Source organism: Epinephelus fuscoguttatus, linkage group LG17 (genome assembly GCF_011397635.1).
Source record: "Epinephelus fuscoguttatus linkage group LG17, E.fuscoguttatus.final_Chr_v1".
Lineage (NCBI taxonomy): Eukaryota > Metazoa > Chordata > Actinopteri > Perciformes > Serranidae > Epinephelus > Epinephelus fuscoguttatus.
This window is the reverse complement of record NC_064768.1, coordinates 23,709,585-23,730,676: the sequence shown is the minus strand read 5'-3', so window position 1 is coordinate 23,730,676 and position 21,092 is coordinate 23,709,585. Positions and strand designations below refer to the sequence as shown.

The 21,092-nt window shown below is 40.7% G+C and overlaps 1 protein-coding gene across 1 annotated transcript; it reads right to left on the bottom strand.

Annotated features, from left to right (window-relative positions):
• Positions 1-368: 368 nt before the first annotated feature.
• On the bottom strand, positions 369-10,150 carry gmpr (guanosine monophosphate reductase). The gene is made up of 9 exons (XM_049601470.1): positions 9,771-10,150; positions 5,911-6,030; positions 4,634-4,717; positions 3,977-4,150; positions 3,827-3,908; positions 2,626-2,732; positions 1,980-2,022; positions 1,720-1,879; positions 369-1,583 (listed from the first exon to the last, which is right to left on the bottom strand). The coding sequence occupies exons 1-9, from the start codon at positions 9,855-9,857 to the stop codon at positions 1,400-1,402; spliced, it is 1,041 nt and encodes a 346-aa protein (XP_049457427.1). The 5' UTR covers positions 9,858-10,150; the 3' UTR covers positions 369-1,399.
• Positions 10,151-21,092: the final 10,942 nt, after the last annotated feature.

The window sequence follows — 21,092 nt, the reverse complement described above, 5'->3', positions numbered from 1 at the left end:
ACAGTTTGTCGACATGCACTAAGTGCTGTTATCCAGCACTAATGTGTTTTCATAAACAGAGAATAAACAAGCAAACTAATGGTTGCCTAGCAGCAGACATTTCCTGCTATGTGGCAGAAACAGTTCTTTGTCTCATTTGTATGGGATTTTCTTTTATTTTATTACCCATATCATTTGAGAAACAGCCCCAGGTTTTTTCCATACTATCTAATCTGGGCCCCATTCAAACACAATTGGACACCACAGTCTTAGACAGATGGATTTTTTTTCCTGTGTTGTCCTGAAATCCTGACATTTAAAAAAAAAAAAAAAGTTTTCATTGAAACCTCTAAACAATTATATAGTGTCCAGAAAAAAAATCACACTGATCATTCTCTGATCATTTTAGTTTATTTCCACCAGTTACTGTCTTGTTTGCACTCGCAGTGGAACTGTGTAAGTGCTGCTTTTCCAGTATTTTAGGATTTCAGTTCAGTAGTGTTTTATTGTCTCTTTACATGACGTTTCCCTGAAGTTCTTTGCTTAAAGTACAAGAGCTTTAATGCAGTAGAAACCACAAGATGCCCTTGACTTAAAATGTCAGGCACAGTGGAATCAGTGACTTAAATGCGACTGTTACATGCACAGCAGGGTAAATCAGGTCTGTGAAATGTTTGGGATACATAAATCCAGAGGTCATCGTGTTCAGCTGGCTCAGTCTTCTTGACATACAGGGAAATATACATGCACACAGACACTATGGAGAGATACACTATTATGTTGCCGTCAGGAGTATAATTCAGATTCACAGAATGATCAACACCACTGAGGAAGTTAGCAGAGGCTTCTGCATGCAGTTTATTGCAACATGATTTCTCCAGTGACAGTTAAAGGTTGGCGTCTCTGGATTTTGCATATTGATTTGCACGTTCATTCCAACACACAGTCGAGCAGAATAGTTTCCCCCAATGATCCAAGCACGAGTATCAACCTCCTCCTGCTGAGTGTGTCTACATGCGATGCCACTTCATATACACAAGTTAAAAGAGTATTTTGGAAGATTAGATCTGAAGTGCACATGCCTTAGAAGTCTTACTCTCTTATTCCCAAACGGAGAAAAATTTGTCCAAGCTCCTGTATCTGGAACATGACATTTCCATTTCCAAAAAATTAAATCTGGTAAATTCAAAAGAATATTACACAGTATATAAGCATGTAAACCCACTCGCCGTAGGGTTCGGTTGATTAGAGGCTGTGATTCTTCTGGGAAAATGTGTCAAGTCAACCTTTGAATTAATTTTAATCGCAACCTGCAGGAAACTAACAGCTTTCTGACAGCACATATCCTGAGAGAAACAGGTTGGGTGATGATGTCGAGGTGTCTGTGTCAGTGTTTGAGTGTGCATTTTTGGTTTACACCCTACGAAGTGAACATTTGACTGGACTGTTGTGTGACACGAATGAAGGTGGTTCTCCTGCTCAGCTCTTTGAGCTTGGCGGCACCCACGTAGGTGCAGGTGGAGCGGAGGCCCCCCAGCACGTCGCGGATGGTGTTCTCAACATCTCCTCGATAGGGAACCTCCACCGTCCTCCCCTCAGACGCCCTGAGAGCAGAGCAGAGGGAGGAGAAAGTAGGGAAATGATTCTTATTCAACAGTTTTATCAGGGAGAATAAGAATCCTTAAAAGCATACTGATGGAACCAGATTTATGAACTGATTTCCTGCAATCAGCCTCTCACCTGTACTCGGCAACTCCACCCACATATTTCTTCATGGCGGTGTCGGAGCTCATGCCATAGAAGAGTTTATATTTCTTGCCGTTCTTCTCGATGACGTCTCCAGTGCACTGGTCGTGGCCTGCAAGCATTCCTCCCATCATTACAAAGTCAGCCCCTGCACCTGAGGAGCAAAGGTAGAGAAGTTGTGGTGGTTAGATTTGTAGAACAGTACAGCACATATATGTCATCTGTGTGTCCCAATATGTGGGTTGAATACTTACCAAAGGCCTTAGCTACATCTCCTGGGCAACTGCAGCCACCATCCTGAACAGAGAATAAATACATGTCAGTCATATGGCTTCATACTGAATCACAGGCCAAAAAGTTTTTCATATTATTCTACCTGCCTTGGTAGACTGAGGGTGCCCTCTAGTGGCTACACAGCTAGAAACTATTAGAGGCTTTATGCAACAGCATATGGTGGACTCATGTTAAATTATTTTAAAATTGACATTACAGTACGCTTCAGCAAATAAACCTCTTTGAATCACTAATTATCCACAGTTATTATTACTCAGGCTATCATGTTGATCTACACCATGGATTAGGTGAGGCTCCTTGTCAGGACCTTATCAGATGCAGACAACAGCTATTGTAAATTCCTGTTGTTTATTAAAACATATTTTATACTCAAACATATTTTGCTGCAGTGCTGTATCCTCTGAAGGACAGCCTTTTGTCTGACTTCATCATAGTTAATTAAATTGTTTTGGACTGATGCCCACCAAACCCTATGTGAATTCCAATCCACACAGAGGGAGATAGTTTGGAGAAGTGCAGTATTCTTGATATTTCTACATAATACTAACTTCAGCAACTCTGGCTGTCCCTTGTTATTATATTTCCGTGCTATGATGTGGGACTTACAGAGATAATGTGTCCTTTGAGTCCATGAGCTGAGTCTGCACACTCTATTACAGCACTGAGCTGTGGGTAGCCCACTCCTGTCTTGATCCTTGTCGTGCACACAGACCCTGCAACACAAAGTCCACAGTGCACACATTAGAGAAGTCCATCTTCATGTAACCATCCCTGGTGCTGCTATAGCTACAGGAAGTTGTTGTCTTTCAGATCTGGCGCTCTCAGTTCAGGTGCTTGTCTATAGGCTGGAGACAGAAAACAGCACCAGACGATTGAAGAGACTCATTTGGAACAAGCTATTCAAAGGGAAAATTTGCCACCTTTTATGCAGATGACACATCAGTGTTGATGGTAAATGTAGCTGATTGAAGAAATAAATTCCTCAGTGCATACTACACTATACTTACAGAGAAAGCTGAGTTCACAGCTGCAAAATCTGTCTTTTTGTTATATGCTGTTGTCGATGCCAACCCCAAAAAAGCCCATGTATGTGTTACTAATGATAGTAAAAACATGAAAGTTTTACTCCTCACTTGGACAGAGGTGTGCTGAATGAGACCTTCTTCAGGATCATGACGATAAACTGGAAAAGATAACCAAGACCAGCGGGGCAGAGAGGGCAGATGATGATTGAATGGCCATGTAATGCTATGTTTTGGTCATCAAAAAATAATGATAGGTATCAGAGGCTTGTATGCGGTGCATCATGGTACATTTAGGTACTGCCTGCATAGCTCCACAAGCAGAGGACTCTTTCCTTGTCAGTATAGCAGACAGAAATGAATTGCATTGACTGTTTACCTTTACAAGCCCTTAGGAGATCTGGCAAACCTTGGCAATATCAAATAATTGACACTAGAGCTCTTTCTTCTTTTAAAGTTGGAATTTTATGATGGTTTCTAAAAAAGGTTCTGGTGCATCAACAAAGGGTAATCTACTGGTAATAAAACCATGTTGTACTTGTACTCTATTTACAGCAACCTCTGAGTTGTAACTCAAATCCTGCAAGTGGACCATGCAGCACTGTGCTATAAAGTAAAAACGACTCCAAGTCAAACCTTGCTGTTAAAGGCTAGTGTGTTTGCCTGTCTCCTGTCTCAGTGGTGTCTGTGTTTGTGTGCAAGGCCGGGACAGTTTTGTGTTGATTTAGAGGAAGCACACTTCTCAGACTATTTCGAGACACACTCAGACAGTCGTACCTACCCACCTGGTCCAATGCCCACTTTGATGATGTCAGCACCGGAGAGGATGAGCTCCTCCACCATCTCCCCTGTTACCACGTTACCAGCCTGCAAAGCAGACATTATTAGCCCCAAGACACAATCTTCCAGCCAAAGTGGTGAACCATCTCTCTTACCATGATGGTGTGCTTGGGAAACTTTTCTCTGACCGTCTTGACAAACTCCACAAAGTACTCAGAGTAGCCGTTGGCCACGTCCAGACAGATGTACTTGAGGGCGGGGACGGCTTCCAAGATGGCACACAGCTTCTCCAGATCTGCGGTGCCGCTGCCTGAGCTGGCAGCTACATGCTGGAGAGAGAAACCACAATTACCTTTTTAGAAGGAGACCTTTGTAAATAGCACGTGTAATTATGTTCCTGTTTCTAATGAGGAACAAGCTACTTAAAGGAGCTGCAACACTTAGACCACTATTTTCTATTTAAAGATATAGTGGAGTAATCGTATCCTGAGCAGAGCATTAAGTCATGCTACCTCTGTGTGAGTTGTGATCCGAGCTATTCTGTTCGTTGTCATGGTAGACCATCTGGTGCCAGGTTCATACTAGTGCATGTGAGTCCCTGTGTGTGTATCTAAGCATAGTGCCCACCCTTTGTTTCCCTCTCAGGTTAATGATGTTAGCTCTGTCAGCACTGTTTATGGAGTTAGCACCATTAGCTGCTAGCCGCTGACTCAGCCACCTCCATGTTGAGAATCATGTGCAGATGATCTCGCCTCAGACTCTGGGGTGAGATACAGCTTCTTTAAAAATGGTGTAAACATTGGGGAAATTACCTCTAAGCATTCAGGATGATTAGCAGCAAAGTTTTTCCAGTCCTCTACAGAGTAGTGTTTATGGATGGCTGTGAAGAGGGTGTGCTAAAGACAAAGAAAGAAAGGGAGACAACAAGATGTAAAATAAAGAAATGATTTAACAAACATAAACATTCATATTCCCATTTTTGTCTTCATTTGCAATGTACACCGATCAGCCAAAACATTAAAACCACTGACAGGTGAAGTGAATGACACTGATCATCTTGTTACAGAGCAGTGTTCTGCTAGCAAACCTTGGGTTCTGACATTCATGTGGATGCCACCTGGCACGCTCCACCCACCTAAACACCAATGCAGACCAGGTACCCATCCTCATGGCAACAGCACTCCTCAGTAACAGTGGCCCCCCAGCAGGACAATAAGCCATGCCACACCACAAAAATGCCTCAGGCATGGTCTGAGGAACGAGACAAAGAGCTCAAGGCATCAACCTGGCCTCCAAATTCCTTGGATCCCGATCTGATCAAACATCGGTAAGATGTGTTCCAGAGGTCCTGTGTTCATGCCTTGACAGGTCAGAGCCAAGTCTGGTCCAAGGACCCACCATGGATCGGAGGTACCTCTGGGGTGACAGCACATTCCTCAGATGTTCAATCAGATTGGGATCTGGGGTATTTGGAGGCCAAGTTAATGCCTTGAGCTCTTTGTCCTGTTCCTGGGGCCATTCCATTTTTGTAGGGTGGCAGGGTGCATTGTCCTGCTGGGGGGCCACTGCCATCGACCAGTGCCATCGCCATGAGGGGGTTTACTTGGTCTGCAATGGTGTTCGGCTAGGTTTCCCAGCAGAACACTGCACTGTAACAAGATGATCAGTGTTATTCACTTCACCCACCAGTGGTTTTAATGTTTTGGCTGATCGGTGTAAGATCTTTACTTTTGATTTAAATGTGAGAAATTGCTTGTCTCAGGTCATTTATATGCAAGAAAACAATATATTGTCTGGCTGAGTAGTCAGTTCATAACTTCTGATTCAAAGATTACAGACATTTTGATTTAGCTGTTACAAAAGAAAACGAGCAACATCCCACAAGCTAGCAGATGTCTAACTGCTTCTAGGACAAGGCTGCTAATTCACATTTTTCCCCTGGCTCCCCACAGCATCCTGGTTTTTGTTTCCTGATTCTGTGTCAACTACTTGCAAATAAATCTCAGTGGAAGGTAGAGATCTTGGCAGGCCCACACAGAGACAGTGATGCTGTTATTTATTTTTCAGCCATTCAGTTGTGTAAACTCACTTTGCTGAGGACCTGCGCCATCTCAAACGTCCCTGTGGTGTCCATGTTGGCAGCGATAATGGGGATGCCAGTGTAGGTCTGTTTGGAGTTGCGGAATGTGAAGGTCCTCTGAAGGTCCACCTGAGCGGGGAGAGACATGTGTAATTCCGTAGACTTGTTTCATTAACATTAATCATAGCCTCCTGGGAAAGTGTTTTATGTGACTTATTTTTTCTCTAAAGCTGACTGAGGGACACAGCTTGAAAATGGGAGCACCTCCTGTGGTTCATGTTCCGAGTCTTAATGGGGATGCACTGAATCATTTAGATCGAGGGGTTAGCTTAGCCAGTGCCTCTGTAATGTGATAAGCTACATGAAACAAGCGGGGCCCATTGTGTCACACAAGCTGCTCCCTTTACAGGAAAGTATATCTGTGCTGATGATGCACATCATAGCTATGATTCCTTTCGAAAAGATCTGCTATAAATAAATCTTATTCCAATGAGTTAACATGACTTTGCAGCTGAACTGTTCGCTGCTCAGTATCAGTGGAGTTTATACACACAATTTCCTTTTCAAGTGAGTCACAAAGAAGAAGTAACACATTTTTCTTCTTAATTCTTCAGTAATGATACACACCTTTGCTCAGTTTAATCTGTTCAGGAGTTCTGCTGCTGCTCGGCCTGGTATTACCACCAGCTCATGGTGGCTAATGTTAGTTAGCTGACGAGTGTTGAGGATATCGGCCATAGAAATGTCTGCCTTTTCTCCAGTATAATGGAACCAGATTGCACTCAACTTGTGGTGCTTTAAGTGCCAAAAAATACATTTGAAAAACTCAACAGCAATGTCTCTTTCCAGAAATCATGGCCCGGTTGCTCAAGATAATCCACAGACCTTGTTGTGAGCAGTTTCATGTAGGAACTATTTTCTTTCTACCAAACTACACCCACCAACTGTGTCAGCGTGCAGAAGGAAATGTGCATCTACTGCTAGCCCACCTAGCACCACTGAGCTAACTAATGTTACAGCTCAGCTGGAGATGCACCGATCCAGCTTTTTCAGTTTCGATACCAATCCCGATGCTGTGGCTTTGAGTATCAGCTGATACCCGATACCATGGTTGACCTAAAAAGCTATATACCTTTACATGTAGAACAGAAAAGACTAGAGGCATCAGGCATTGATGACTGCACAGTTGTTTCCTAAGATAAAATGAAACGAGATGAAACACATTAATGCAATGATGAACTATTTGGTTTTTTTTAAAAAAAATAAACAATTGTGCAACAGCAGTTGAAATAGTGTGAAATACCTCCACACAGCAGAGTCTCTCCTTCGCTCCATGACGTATGACGTAGCTCATGTCGCAATAGATTTAAAGGGAAAGGATCGCCTCAGGTATAGGTTGCATAGGTTTTGATGATATCAGGGCCGATATTCGATCTAGAAATCGGATTGGTGCATCCCTAAGCTCAGCTAAGGAGGATGCCATTAATGTTTATGTCTCGCACTGGTACAAGCACGAGCCTCTCATCCATGAGTACATGCACACTTCCCTCTGTGTGGTGATATGGCAGGCATGGTTTAGTAGAGAGAAAATAATTCCTAAAAGAAACTGTTAACAACAACGTCTGTAGATTATCTTGAGTAACTGGGTCACGTTTACTTGAGAAAAAAAAAAAAAAAAAGACATTGCTGTTCCGCCTTTTTTTTTGGCACTTTGAGCAACACAAGCCGAGTACTTCCATCATATAATTAAGAGAAGGCATCTCTACAGCTGATATCTCCAACACTGGGCAACTCCCACCAAAACAATCTAGATTGAAAAATAGCACTGCAAGTAATAGGAAAAATATGTGTTTTTGATTTTGACGTAGACTGTCCATTTAAATCTCACAGTTTCATAGTGCTGGATGCAGTTGTTCAGCAGCAGAGCCAAGGCATTTATTATGCAAAACTACTTCAGTTGTGGAAATAGGCTAACAGCACAAAGTGTGCCATAACCTTCACGGTGGAATAGCTTTCAGAGCCACAGCAAAAATGAGGCTATAACTCATAATGGCGGGAGGAAGAGGAAAGCGGTGAAAGGAGTATGGATGAGAAGGGAGGAGCATCCGGTCGTGCATATGCATTGTCGTGCTGGAGCAAATCAATACAGGCCTCTTTTTTTATACCCAGAACACTGACTCAGCAGGATTTTCCAGTCTAACAGTAAATTATGACAAAGTATGACAAACACATGGATCAAATTACCCCGGGTATAAAGCATCACTGGAATTTATGCTATGACACTTTTGTTAGCTGTGGATATATATGATTTTTGCTGGTGATAAAATCTGTATAATCTTTGTAATTCCACCTTAATGTGATCAAAGTTTTTGAAACACACCAATGAATTATTTTCAATACAGAGCTTCTGGGCTAAGATGTTTTGAAGGACCTTACATTGTCTGTCATCTTCTATTTATTGGCATGTTGCAGGTGTTTTTGTTAGCTCCAGTGCTGCAGTGAAATCTCACATCAGCATCTATAAAACACTTGAAAAAGTCCAGATTGAGGGGACAGGTGTATTTGTGTATCAGTGCTCGATTACCGGCCATCTTTAATGTGGTCTCTTGTTATTGATGCCGTTTATTATCCATGATGTTCATATACCATCCTTTCTTCCAAACAATGATCCATGTCTGGGATGCTTAGCTTTGACAGATGGATCTCTGCTCCTGTTAATGCAGCAATTATTTAAACAAAAGCAGTCCGAGTGCACGTGCCATTAGATTTGGATGGAGTTTATTGGAATGCTGCAGTGAAGTCATCTTGTGTAGACTATTGACATCTTAAATCATAGTTTTTTATTTCATTAGTTACAGGTAGGATAAGATGGAATGTCAGGAATGAGGTGATAAAATATAGAATTGTCTTTTACCACACTCAGCACACATGCTCTAGATCTGGCTATTCTCTGTGCTGTTATCTGCATCAGTGTTTCTTATGTTATCATGATATCTCTGTGGCATATGGAATGTGCTCCGGCTGACTCCGACACACAGTACTATTTTTAAACAACATTTCTGAGAACTCTCTTGTGCCTCATGTTGCTTGGCAGGTCTCAGTAGCCAACTCTTAGCCAATTCCACCGTCCACCTTGGATCCAGTACCACCACACCAGTAGTGTGATCTTTTATCGGTACCAGTCCCTGATCTGGTGACAGACAGCTAAGTTGAGGAAGTTGCGAGGATAAAACAACAAGGAGAGGGTTGTGTCGTCCCAGAGAGCCAAATCATTGGGTGCTAGACACACTGTGGCCTGTTACGCCAGCCTAAAATGACAGTGACAAAAGCAGGTCTGTTCTGATCAGAACCTTTTTGTATATATATCTGTCACTCTTCTTTTTCTTTTGTTGTTCTCTCTACTTGTAGATGTTTGTGTTTAAAGCCTCCGTCTGACAGGCTGGCCTTGTTTTCTGTCACCTTTAAGAAGGTCAGCCCGCTGTTACATGCTCATTCAGGGTAGCTGTTTTGCTCACTGAAGTACAAAGGCAGTGTACACCTCCCGGCTCACACAAAGCAAGACACCAAGGCGACACACGCATATAGAATTACAGTGAGCATGCACTTTTCAGCTTTAGTGAGACATCCTTCCCCAGCAAACAGGGTTAATAGGCCCCAAAAGGCAGCCCCCCCTCCTACCAGCCATCCCCATGTATAAATAGTTAACTAACCCTATTGCGTCACTCGCCATAGAGGCGTTAACGTAAGTGTACTTCCTGAATACAGCGGTAAACTGATTACTCCTCCTGAGAAGTACCCCGGTCCCTTGGTTGACTGAACTGTAGCTGTAATATTTGGATTACAGAGTACCACTAATTAACAGCACTGACCTCTGAGCGACTCTTCAGGCTGCTCCTCTTGGGTCTGAAGAGCACATCCTTGAAGTCCAGCTTGAGGTCTGAGTCCACGCGAGGCATCTTGTCTGCCCGGAACACTGATGACCAGGAGGAGGTTGATGAGGATGATGAGAATACGGAGGAGGCTCTCTTGAGGAAGGCTGCAGCAGCAGTGGTGGTCGCCGGTCCCAAGCCCCAACCACCAAACCCGAACCTCCAGGCGGCCAGCGTATTTATAGCAAAGGGGGGCCCAGCCCTGCCCCGGCCCCCATGGCTTTATTTGGGCCTGGACTCTCTCTCACCTTCTTCCTCTCTCTGTCTCTCTTTCTCCCCCTTCACTCCTCCAGCGTCCTCTCTCTCCCCCCTCTCCTTCAGCAGAGTGGCAGGAGCAGCAGTGGCCAAGCTGGCAGGCACGCCTGACGCATATACACGCACACACACTCTTACACACACAGCCATGGTAGCACTGCAGTGGGTTGTGTGCTGCAGTGCTAAAGAGCACACCTGCTGTCCAGTTGCAGCATTGCTCTCGAAGCTAATGGCAGACAGCACAGAGAGAGGGGGACAGACGGGGGGAGAATGACAGCATAGAAAAGAGTGAGAGGGAGACATGGAGATGCAGTCAGAAGGGAACATAATGTTTTGTTGTTTCTTTGCAGCATAAGCTAATGGCACACAAAGACAAACAAAGTTTAACCCTTGACAACTCTGAGCCCTCCCGTTGGATAGAGTGTAAACACTAGACTTTATCCTTTGGTCTGTTATTGTAATCTTTGTTGTATCTCTACTCAGAAAGATGTTTTGCTCATTGTTATTTCACTTTGATGATTTTTTATCCAGTATTAAACCACTCTTTCATGTTACACTGTTTTAGATATTGGTCATTTTTAACCACATCGCTTAATTGGTTGAGGATTTTATCTGATTATCTGATTAATTTTAAGTTGCTGGAAGAGCGAGAACACATGTCTGATCCGCTGCTGTCTACTGTCACGCATAAGGTGACTAGAATGCCATTATTTTCACTAATCATGGGGATTACTTTTATTTTGTTTTTATTTTTCCATATTATCGATTGTGTTATTTTATATTAAGAGCAGAATTGATTTTAAATTCTGCACAGAAAATTCTGTTAATCACCTGTAAGGCACTCTACAGGCTGGCCTGCCTTTATATTTCTGAATTATTGTGTCCCCTAGCAACGGTGAGATCACTGAGATCCTCTGACCAAGGCTTCCTGGCTATCCCAAAATTATGGCTGGAAACCAAAGGGGATCGCACTTTTGCAGTAGTGGCTCCCACACTCTGGAACCGTCTTGCCCTAGTCATAAAAAGGACAGCCTTTATGTAAGCACTTTGTCCTGTAATGGGTGTTTTTTTTTTTTTTTTTTTTTACAGATTTTATTGTTTTTGCCTTCTGTGTACTTTTTATTGTTTGCACTGTACAGTTTCTTGTAACTCTGGTTTTGAAAGCTGCTTCATAAATAAAGTTTACTTACCTACTTACTACACTGTGCTTTGTACAGAGTTTGAAACTGGAAAACTGTTTTCTCACTCATCTGCTTATGGGGGAAAGTTTCTCGCGCTCACCTTGTATCTTAGTTTAAGGATTAGCCGATACAAGCTTGACATCATGCGCCAAGACTGGTCCTAATGTTAGTGATCATCAGGTCTCTTCTGTAGTGGAATTAACATCATATAATGCATGCATACTCTCATAGTGATGGCCCACCAGCAGATGGAGACATGGAATACAATACTTTTCAATATGTAATATTTATTCATTGTGCAAATTAAGAAAAAGAATGTTGGTTGATTCTGATAGTTCATTTTAAAGCCAATATAGGCCAGTACCGTTGACGTGCCGATATTATTGTGTATCCCTAAAAGTCACAAGGGTTTTGTAAAGTGATGCAGAAGTCATCACTCTATCTTTCCTTAAATTTCCGAATTTTTGCTCAGTTTTATGGTCATAATAAGACCTGTAAAAGTAATGGAATAGGTACCCCGCAGTTATATAATAACTACAGTTTAAGTTCGTTCCATTATTCCATAACTTCATGTTGTACCTGCATGTATTAGTGCATACTCCACTGGTAAACCATTGGTACAAATGATTATACTGTAACTCTGGACTATTAACGTTGTACGTTATAGGCTGTGAACTAATGTGTTACTGTTTTACATTAGCGAGTTTCAGTGGTCCTAAAGGCAAATTTAAACATTAAAGAATACTTAAATACAGAACTGTCAGTAAAAATACAGAATGCATATCACAGTGTAGTCCTGAAAAGCCATAGTAAAGACACAACTATACTTCAGCAGGAGAGCTGAGTAATCATATCCCAGGAGAATCCACTAACCTATCAGAGGTTATCAGCAACATTAAGTCAGTGATTTCAAATTATTTAGTCATTATTTTCATTTAAATTAATTCCAAGATAAGTACATCCATTTGACATTATGTGTTATCTTTAGCAGAAGATTAAAGAAACCCCCTCATATTACTGGACATGTGTGTCAGTTTCCCAGCATTTACAACTGTTAGTCCAAACACAGACCAGTAGATGTCAGCACAGCTGAAGAAATCAGCTGCCTAACAAAGAGCAGAATGAGCACCAGGGTCAAAACTCTTGTTAAAGTGTGTCCTGGCAACCAGCAGTGCCTTTGTGATATATTTATGCATCTCTTTGTCACTGCCTTTACAGCACTGTTATATTGTCTCTAACTAGGGTTTCTTTGTATACGGTCCATGCAGGAAGCAGTTATTTCTGAAAGCATGAAAACTGTAAAACTGAACTTTTTCCACTAACATGCTCTCACTTCCTGCACAGCATGCTGGCAACAAAGACTTAAAGTGAATGGGGTTTATTCATCAGGGCATTTCAGGGTGAGGTCTGCATTTCCATCTAAATGAAGGAATCAAGTGAAGTAGACGTAATTTGATTTAATTGAATTGGTAACAAATTGACTGAACTGAAAAGATGTCTTTGGTGGAGGTAAATAACTGCTTTAAAAGTACGGTTTAACAATAACGCATTTTATTGAAAGTTAAAGGACTGTATAATAACAACTATTGATTTAAACAATACTGTAGTCATGACTGGCTCATCCACAGATCCACAGACAGGCCTCATTAATACATAACTGATGACATAAAAATAATCCACAGCTATGAGGTAATAAAGGAGCAGCTGTAAACCCACTGCTCTTTAACCCCTTGGTGCACGTCACACTGAACTGCATTGATGAGAAGGCACTGAATAAGGTCAGCCTTTGAAACCCTTAAAGGCAGGCGCACTGATAAGAAAAGAACGGTTTGGACTCATTTCTGTGTTCTTCACGTATCCTGAGTCAGCTGATGAGTCACAGGTGTTTGTGTGAGTTACAGGCTGAAGTAGGTGAAAGTTCAACAAGTAGTTATCTGTGTACATGCATGCTGGCTTTACTGCCTGTACAGTATGGGTCACTCTGTCTGTTTGAACTAGGACACAGTACCCTTAATCTTTAACTTACTGTCTATTATCTGCCTCATAAAAGTTTGGTTGCCACATGTTGTGTTATTAAAACACTGGTTGTTACTTTTGTGGTCATATGACATCTCAGAGTGTCTCTTGGGACAACAAAGTCAGTCAGTCACTCCATTCTTTTGGTCTAGACTGAAATATATCAGCAACTATCAGATGGATTGGCATAACATTTTGTACGGATATTAATGGTTCCCAGATGATAAATCAACCCAGACTTTGTTGAGCCCCTGACTTTTCTTGTAGCACCTCTATCATATTTACATTTGTGATTTTGAGTGAAATGTCTGAACAACTAGGATGAATGTCGGGACAGACATTTATGTCACCCTCCGAGTAAAGTGTTGTAACTTTGTTGATCCTTTAATTGTTCCTATAGCCCGATCATCAGGTCCAAATTTTGACATTCCCATCTCTTGTACTTTGTGTTTAGTGACTTTACCACTGTTAGCATGCAACCACGCTACAATAAGACAGTGATGAACATGGTAAACGTTAGAGCTGCCAAACAGCATGTTAGCATTGCCAGTGGGAACATGTTACCAGGCTAGTGTTAGCATTTAGATCAAAGCACTGTAAGAAGAGTCCCACAGAGCTGCTAGTATGGCTGTGCACTCTTAGTCTTAATCATTCATATGCACATATTTTGACAGTATTTACTTGACAGTCACCATATTCACTATGCAGATTTATAGCATAAAAATTTGTTTCTAGAATTGCCGATGTTCATTTCTTCCTTGTTTGTTTTGTTTTGCTTTTATTTGCTCAGTTGTGCACTTGGACACAGAAAATACCAAAACTAATATTTACAAATATTTGTTTAACAGTTCCTCACCCCATGTTAGTTTGAATTCCTGAAGAAAACTTTGTTTTTCTCACATGCCTCAGATGAATGGAGAATCCAAAAACTGAGAAAATTCTTGATGAATTGGAGTAAAAGGGGGCCGGATTTAACATTAGCAAAACTACACCAAATCATCTATATAGAAAATGTCACACAACTCGTGCAGTATAATCCAAGTCTCATTATCCAGCATGCTCAGTACTTCCCTTCCCAAACACATGCATTTTTGCTAAAACACTTCTGCATATGTGTAGCGTGCTAGGCAAGCGTGTGCGTTTGTTTTAGAGTAAGGTGTTAGTGAAAATGCATGTGTTTGTGAGGTACTGAGCATATAATTGGAGACATTAGACTTGGATTATACTGTAGGAGTTGTGTGAGAGTTTGTAAATAATGTTTTGATCAACCCAGCCTCACTCAGAAGTTGTCGAAATCCGGTGCTTGGGCAGTGACTTGCGGTGTCACTGCCACTGATGAAAATAGCCGTCCCTTAACCTCTGCATCATATGTGGCCGCTCGATGGCGTCAGAGACAACGCAGCAGGACAAGAACAAAAGTTAGGGCAGTGAAAGTCTGAGTAGGGTGTGAGGGTCTAACAAACACTGACTTTCTCCTGGGAGGGCGGTGTTCACATCTTGTAAGATTATAAAGCCAAACCTAATCTCTTATTTTTTCCTAAACTCAGCCATGTGTGTTAGTTGAAAGAGACTGTATGCAAACGGTCAATTTCCTGTGTGAACGGAAGTATATCTTGAAAGAAGACAATGCATGTAACAGACAGAACTTGACACGGTGTCCCAGAACAACAACCAACACACCCAGTGTACCTTTCACATCGTATCTGGATGTGGAGAGTCCATGACCAAGCATCTATGTGAAGAGGTCGGAGCAAGAATGTGTTGGTTTTGCTATAGTTTTGCCGTTGTCAAACCCAGTCCCCTTTTACACCAAATCATCGAGAATTTTCTCAGTTTTTGGATCCTTTGTTCACTGCGGAAACATGCGAGAAAAGCAAAGTTTTCCTCATGTATCAAGCTTAAGATTGGATTAAGTAATTGATATACAAATGATTATTTTGTACGTAAAGTATTCCTTTAACCCTAGGATTTGGGATCTTCTCAGTACCACTCTAAATAGTTGTACTTGACTAGACTAGATACTTTGATATTTTCAAAGGAAACAAGTTACATTTTGTGCTACGCTGTATAATTTTGATATAAGTCATTAGAACAGCATTGCTTCTTCATTTTCCATATTAATCTGTTGACATTTTTCAGGTATTCACAGAGAATGTCAGGTTTTTGCAGTCTATATTAGAACCAGACCTCAGGAACACGGTAAAGTGGATGTGCTAATGACTACACATAAATTCTCTGCATGGAGAACATTGTGTAGCCTGGCACTGGCAGGCTGTTTACACCCGGCTGGAACCTCAGAGAGGCATGCACACACATGCACACACATAAACCCTGTATATCAGTTAGCAGCTGCCGATGCCATCAAGAGGTGGGCTCTTTTTGCCTTGAGGAAACTTATCTCAGCTACATTCAGAGGAGCGGCGGCATTTCCCTTGGCAGTGTGTCACTGGGCCGAGCAGATGTGAAAACCACATGGCAGTGGGTGGGCAAAGTTGTTGAGAATCTTTGATGTTCTTTTCCTGGCACACGTTAAAATGATAAGAACTTAAAAATTCTATTTGTTTTCTATCTGTGTGGCTCAGGTAACGAGGTTGAAGAAGAGTCTTCTCCGTCAGGGAATATGTGCTGCTTTGTGTTGTAAGGTTTGAAGTGGAGAACTAGAATTTGAACACAGCAGACGACATCCAGCGAAATGTGCGGCACTTGCTTACTCTCAGTAGGCCCTGGCGTCTGTGTGGACTACACTTAAACAGTGTAAAAATAAAGACAACAATCTTCAACTCCAGAGAAGTAGGTCAAATGACATTAATGGTTAACAAGAGAGCACAGTAAGTCTTCAGACGCTCGGTTTGACATGCACAGAAATGGAGCAGACTTGGTTACATGCTCTTCTTTCCTTTGTGCCTCATAAGTGTAACATTATCTTGTTATATAAGTGGATTCTACACACTTAACCTAAATCTGAAGCATGTGTCTTAAAGGTGCAGTCAGCAATTCTAATGCAATACGCTTTTTGTCAAATTCAGCAAATATCTCCTTGCAGTCTGCTAGCTGTCCTCTCTGTGTGGTGGTGTTTAGACACAGCCTTGGCTCTGTACATGGGAAATAAACAAAATGGCTCAAACCAAGCCACACAACACTGTGTATACACAGGTCAGGGGGAAGGCAATGGATGTAAAAAGAGAGAGGCAGTGGGAGTGAGAGGGACAGTGAATCTGGTACATGACAGGAGGGGTGTATATGTTTAGGTGATGAGTTTAAATATCGATATCGATATTGTCTTTCTACAGAATTACCGACCTCAGTGGAGTCAGTGTCGGTGAGGGCACAAGCCAGAGATGGTCTGTAACCACTAGGGCTATCCCGAATACAAGTTTTTGGGCATTGAAGCTTCAGTGCGAAATAACCGCAATTAATGGAAGCTTTGTTGGGGTGTGGGGTCAGGGTTTGGGGTCAGTGAGTGATAGATGAGGACATAAGTCAGACTTTTTTGCACCTAAAATGACAATTAGCCACTTTGTTAGCATGCGGGTCACAGTAATATTAGCCATAATAGCGAGAAAAAAGATCACTTTGCAAGACGGCTAAGCTGTTACTTAGAGTTTTCCAAGCTCGCTGTAGATTTGTGCTGTGCCAGTTTCCTTTGGCGTACCTGGCTCTTGACTTTTAGGGATTATCTTCGCAAATTGTGAAAGTATTCCAAATTCTTGACTTTTTTAACATCTTGCTAGCATGTCTGGAAGTCTGTCACTTGTGGTCAAACTGTCCCAGTTGCAGTAGTGCTGGACTACTGATGACTGAGGTTAGATGAGAGCAAGTCAGAGTCACAAAACTTGAGCATAGTGTTAGTTCAGGCAGGACAAGATGTCAAACTCAGCTCACATCCCAGCTACATTGGTTGACTAACTGCCAAGCAACTGATGGAGCAGCTGATTGATGAAAGGGAGTCAGCACATGATTCCTTTGTATGCAACCAATTGGCGAATCTCATTCAGGCCGCCCTATTTAAACTGCTCTGGCTGTTGCTGCTCCCTCTGCAAGCTGCTTTGCAACCCACCTCCACTCCAGCTCCTCCTTTTCATGCTGTGTCTGACTTATCAATGTCACTTCTGTTTGTCATTGATGCTGCTCTGTTCTGTTCCTGGAGGGTCTTTGCTGCTGCTCTCCCTGCCTTAGGCTTTCCATGTAGGCGCATGGAAGGGCAGTCAGGTGTGCTCTCTCTGCCTTATGGGTTTCCTCATTTGCACATGGAAGGGCAGAGAGGTGTGCTCTCTCTGCCTTAGGCTTTTGACGTAGGCATCCAGAAGGACAGAGAGGTGGGCTATTTCTTCCTTATGCTTTCCATGTAGGCACGTGGAAGAGGCTTTCTGCTTAGGCCACAGGAAAGGCAGAGGGGCCCCAGAACAGAGCCATGCCACCAAATATAACACTGCAAATGTAAATAAAGTTTTCTTTGACTAAAGTGTTCCTGACTAAATTATGTCTGTGAACGGAGCCTTTGAATCCTGATTTGGACATTGATTACCATGACAATGATTGAAGCTTTGTTGCATTCATGTCAGCCCGAGTCACCTCATACTTTACATCAATCAGTTCAGTCTTAATTGGTAGAAGTGAAAATTATATTTTGTCCCATATTGAACTTTCGTTCTTTGTCTTTGGGTTATGGCTTGTGGAGTAAACAGTGGTCAAGTTGCCAGGTCAGTCAAAGATTTGGCAGATGTTTCCGTTAGAGGAGCACAGAAAGTGATATTCACTCTCGGAATGCGACTATGAAGTAATTCCACACTGATAGCAGCACAACAGACTAGAGGAAAACATCTCCACTGGGGTTTGACAGTGGACGTAAAAGCAACATTCTGTACGGGCCAATGATTACACAGGACATCAGTGCAATTGTTAGATGTGATATGGATCTGTTATGACATTAAGAGTGAAAACAAAACTGAATTAAATTAAAAATTAAAGGAAATTGCTGGTAATGCCAACATTATCTACATTTCTCTATCAGCCACAAATCATTTCCCAGCTAAAACACCTTCCTGTGCCCTTTTCTGTCCCATCTTTTATACTCACACATAGCACAACCTTACCATTACATTAAGCTTTGAATCCTACTGCAGCTGTTTATCCAGCAGTAACAAAATGTACAGTAGCGCCGAGTAAACTATAGTCATGCATAAAAGTGGGTCACCAACCACGCCTCTATCAGGTTTTATTGACTATTGCTCCTGGCTACATGCACACTATAAAAAGGACATTTGCAAAAGAAAACCAATAAAATGTGATACAGTAGGACGGATTGTTTGTGAAAATGTTTTTGGCAGAACATTCACAGAAATGTCTGAATTTTTCTGAGATATGTTTTTTGACGTTTCATTGTTTTAAAACATTAAAAGGGATGTAAATATCCCACATACCAGGGGCATTTTATTCCAACACAATTCCAGTAGAACATAAATATGTAACAGACTAGGCAAATCCAAAATCCTCAGTCTTCAATGAAACCACTAAGCCTTTTTTTCTCTCTCTCTCTTTTTCTATTTTTTTTCTGACATTAGCTCTCAGTGTCACCACCCACTGCAAAATCCATATTTTGTTGGCAATTTCTCAACAAGAGATTAATGCAGTTTTGTATGGTATTATAGATACATTTTGGATTAGTGTGACAACAGAAAATGTTCTCAGGTTTTCACATTTCAAAGAGCTTAACGTTTCTGCAGTGTTTCCATGTTTTTCCGCTGCATTCTCCAGCAATATGGTATAATACCATCAGCTTATCTACCTTTTTTTCCTGACGTGACCAATAGTTTTCCTGTTTGAGATTCCACTACATGTCACTGGGTCAGGGCAAAGGATCAGTGCAGAGGTCATGACGTTACGAGCCTGGGTTTGTGTCTACATGTGCTTGCGTGAATCTGTGTCAGGGATGCAGACAACAAACAGCTGTTGATTGATGTCAACAGATGAACACATGTCTCTGTTCTCAGGCCGCTGCCTGTCCCTTTTTAAAGATGTTTTTCATTTCATGTCCTTCTATCTTGAGGTGAAATATTCACTTTACAGTGGGTGTAATGTTTTATATGATGCTACTTCTTGTGTTGTTGTTTTCCAACCTGCAAAGATACCAGAGCTCTGCATGGCTGACTGACTGAGAAGAGAAATCACAGACGAGCCTGGGTTTGTGTCTACATGTGCTTGCGTGAATCTGTGTCAGGGATGCAGACAACAAACAGCTGTTGATTGATGTCAACAGATGAACACATGTCTCTGTTCTCAGGCCGCTGCCTGTCCCTTTTTAAAGATGTTTTTCATTTCATGTCCTTCTATCTTGAGGTGAAATATTCACTTTACAGTGGGTGTAATGTTTTATATGATGCTACTTCTTGTGTTGTTGTTTTCCAACCTGCAAAGATACCAGAGCTCTGCATGGCTGACTGACTGAGAAGAGAAATCACAGCACATCTCTCCCTCTCTGCTGTCATCAGTGTCCTTGGAGTGTGTTTAATGGCAGTGATGCATGAGAGCAAATAAAAGAAAGAGAGATAAGAAGAGAAACGGGAGAGAAAGAGAGAAGCATCCTCATCCAGAGGGTTATGAAAGGACAGAGTGGGGTGGTTCAGAGAGTAGGGGTGAAGTCTGACTAATCAATAGGGGCTGTACGAAACTCTTATTTGCAGACTTCATAATCACAGTCCAGTGGAGCTTGTCATTTCCCATCAACATTCAGACTCTGTTTGTACCACTGTGCAGCTCTTAGCTACCTTTTCCAGTCTGACAATGACAAATGACGTGTTGCCCTTCCAAGTACGATTCACCTGGGGTGCTGGCGAAGTCACAGCAGTCTGACAGGTCACAAGAAAACACTTTTTGCCCTTTCTCTTCTCGCCACGTATCATCTGAAACCTCTGATGCCCGATTGTTAAAAGTCAGCAGGTTTCCTGATAAATCTTGATAGCTTTGCTGAGTAAAACCAAGAAAAGGTCTTATGAAAGAGCTCAGCAACAGTTTGATATGAGGGAATTTCAGGTTTTAATATCTGTCAGTAAATCTGTGTATTAGAGCAGAGGCTTGATAATTTTTAATTAGAAGGTTTTATAAACATACTATATATATATATTCTGTATATATATATATATATGTATATATATATATATATATATATATATATATATATATATATATATATATATATATATATATATATATATATATATATATGTATGTATGTATGTATGTATGTGTGTATATATATATATATATATATATATATATATATATATATATATATATATATATATATATATATATATGTATATGTATATATATATATATATATGTATATATATATATATATATATATATATATATATATATATATATATGTATATGTAATATATATATATATATATATATATATATATGTGTATATATATATATATATATATATATATATATATATATATATATATATATATATATATATATATATATATATATATATATATATATATATATATATATATATATATATATATATATATATATATATATATATATATATGTATATATGTGTATATATATATATATATATATGTATATATGTCTATATATATGTATATATATATATGTGTATATATATGTGTATATATGTGTCTATATATATATATATATATATATATATATATATATATACATATATATATGTGTGTATGTATATACATATATATATGTGTGTATGTATATACATATATGTATGTATATATATATATATATATATATATATATATGTGTATAAATAATATATATA

Coding starts and splice junctions, on each gene's coding strand:
- gmpr (XM_049601470.1), bottom strand. CDS start 9,857: ATGCCTCGCGTGGACTCAGACCTCAAGCTGGACTTCAAGGATGTGCTC. Junction 4,718..5,910: donor TGGCGCAGGTCCTCAGCAAA/GTGAGTTTACAC, acceptor CTTTGTCTTTAG/CACACCCTCTTCACAGCCAT. Junction 2,733..3,826: donor CAAAGTGGGCATTGGACCAG/GTGGGTAGGTAC, acceptor TTTGTGTTGCAG/GGTCTGTGTGCACGACAAGG.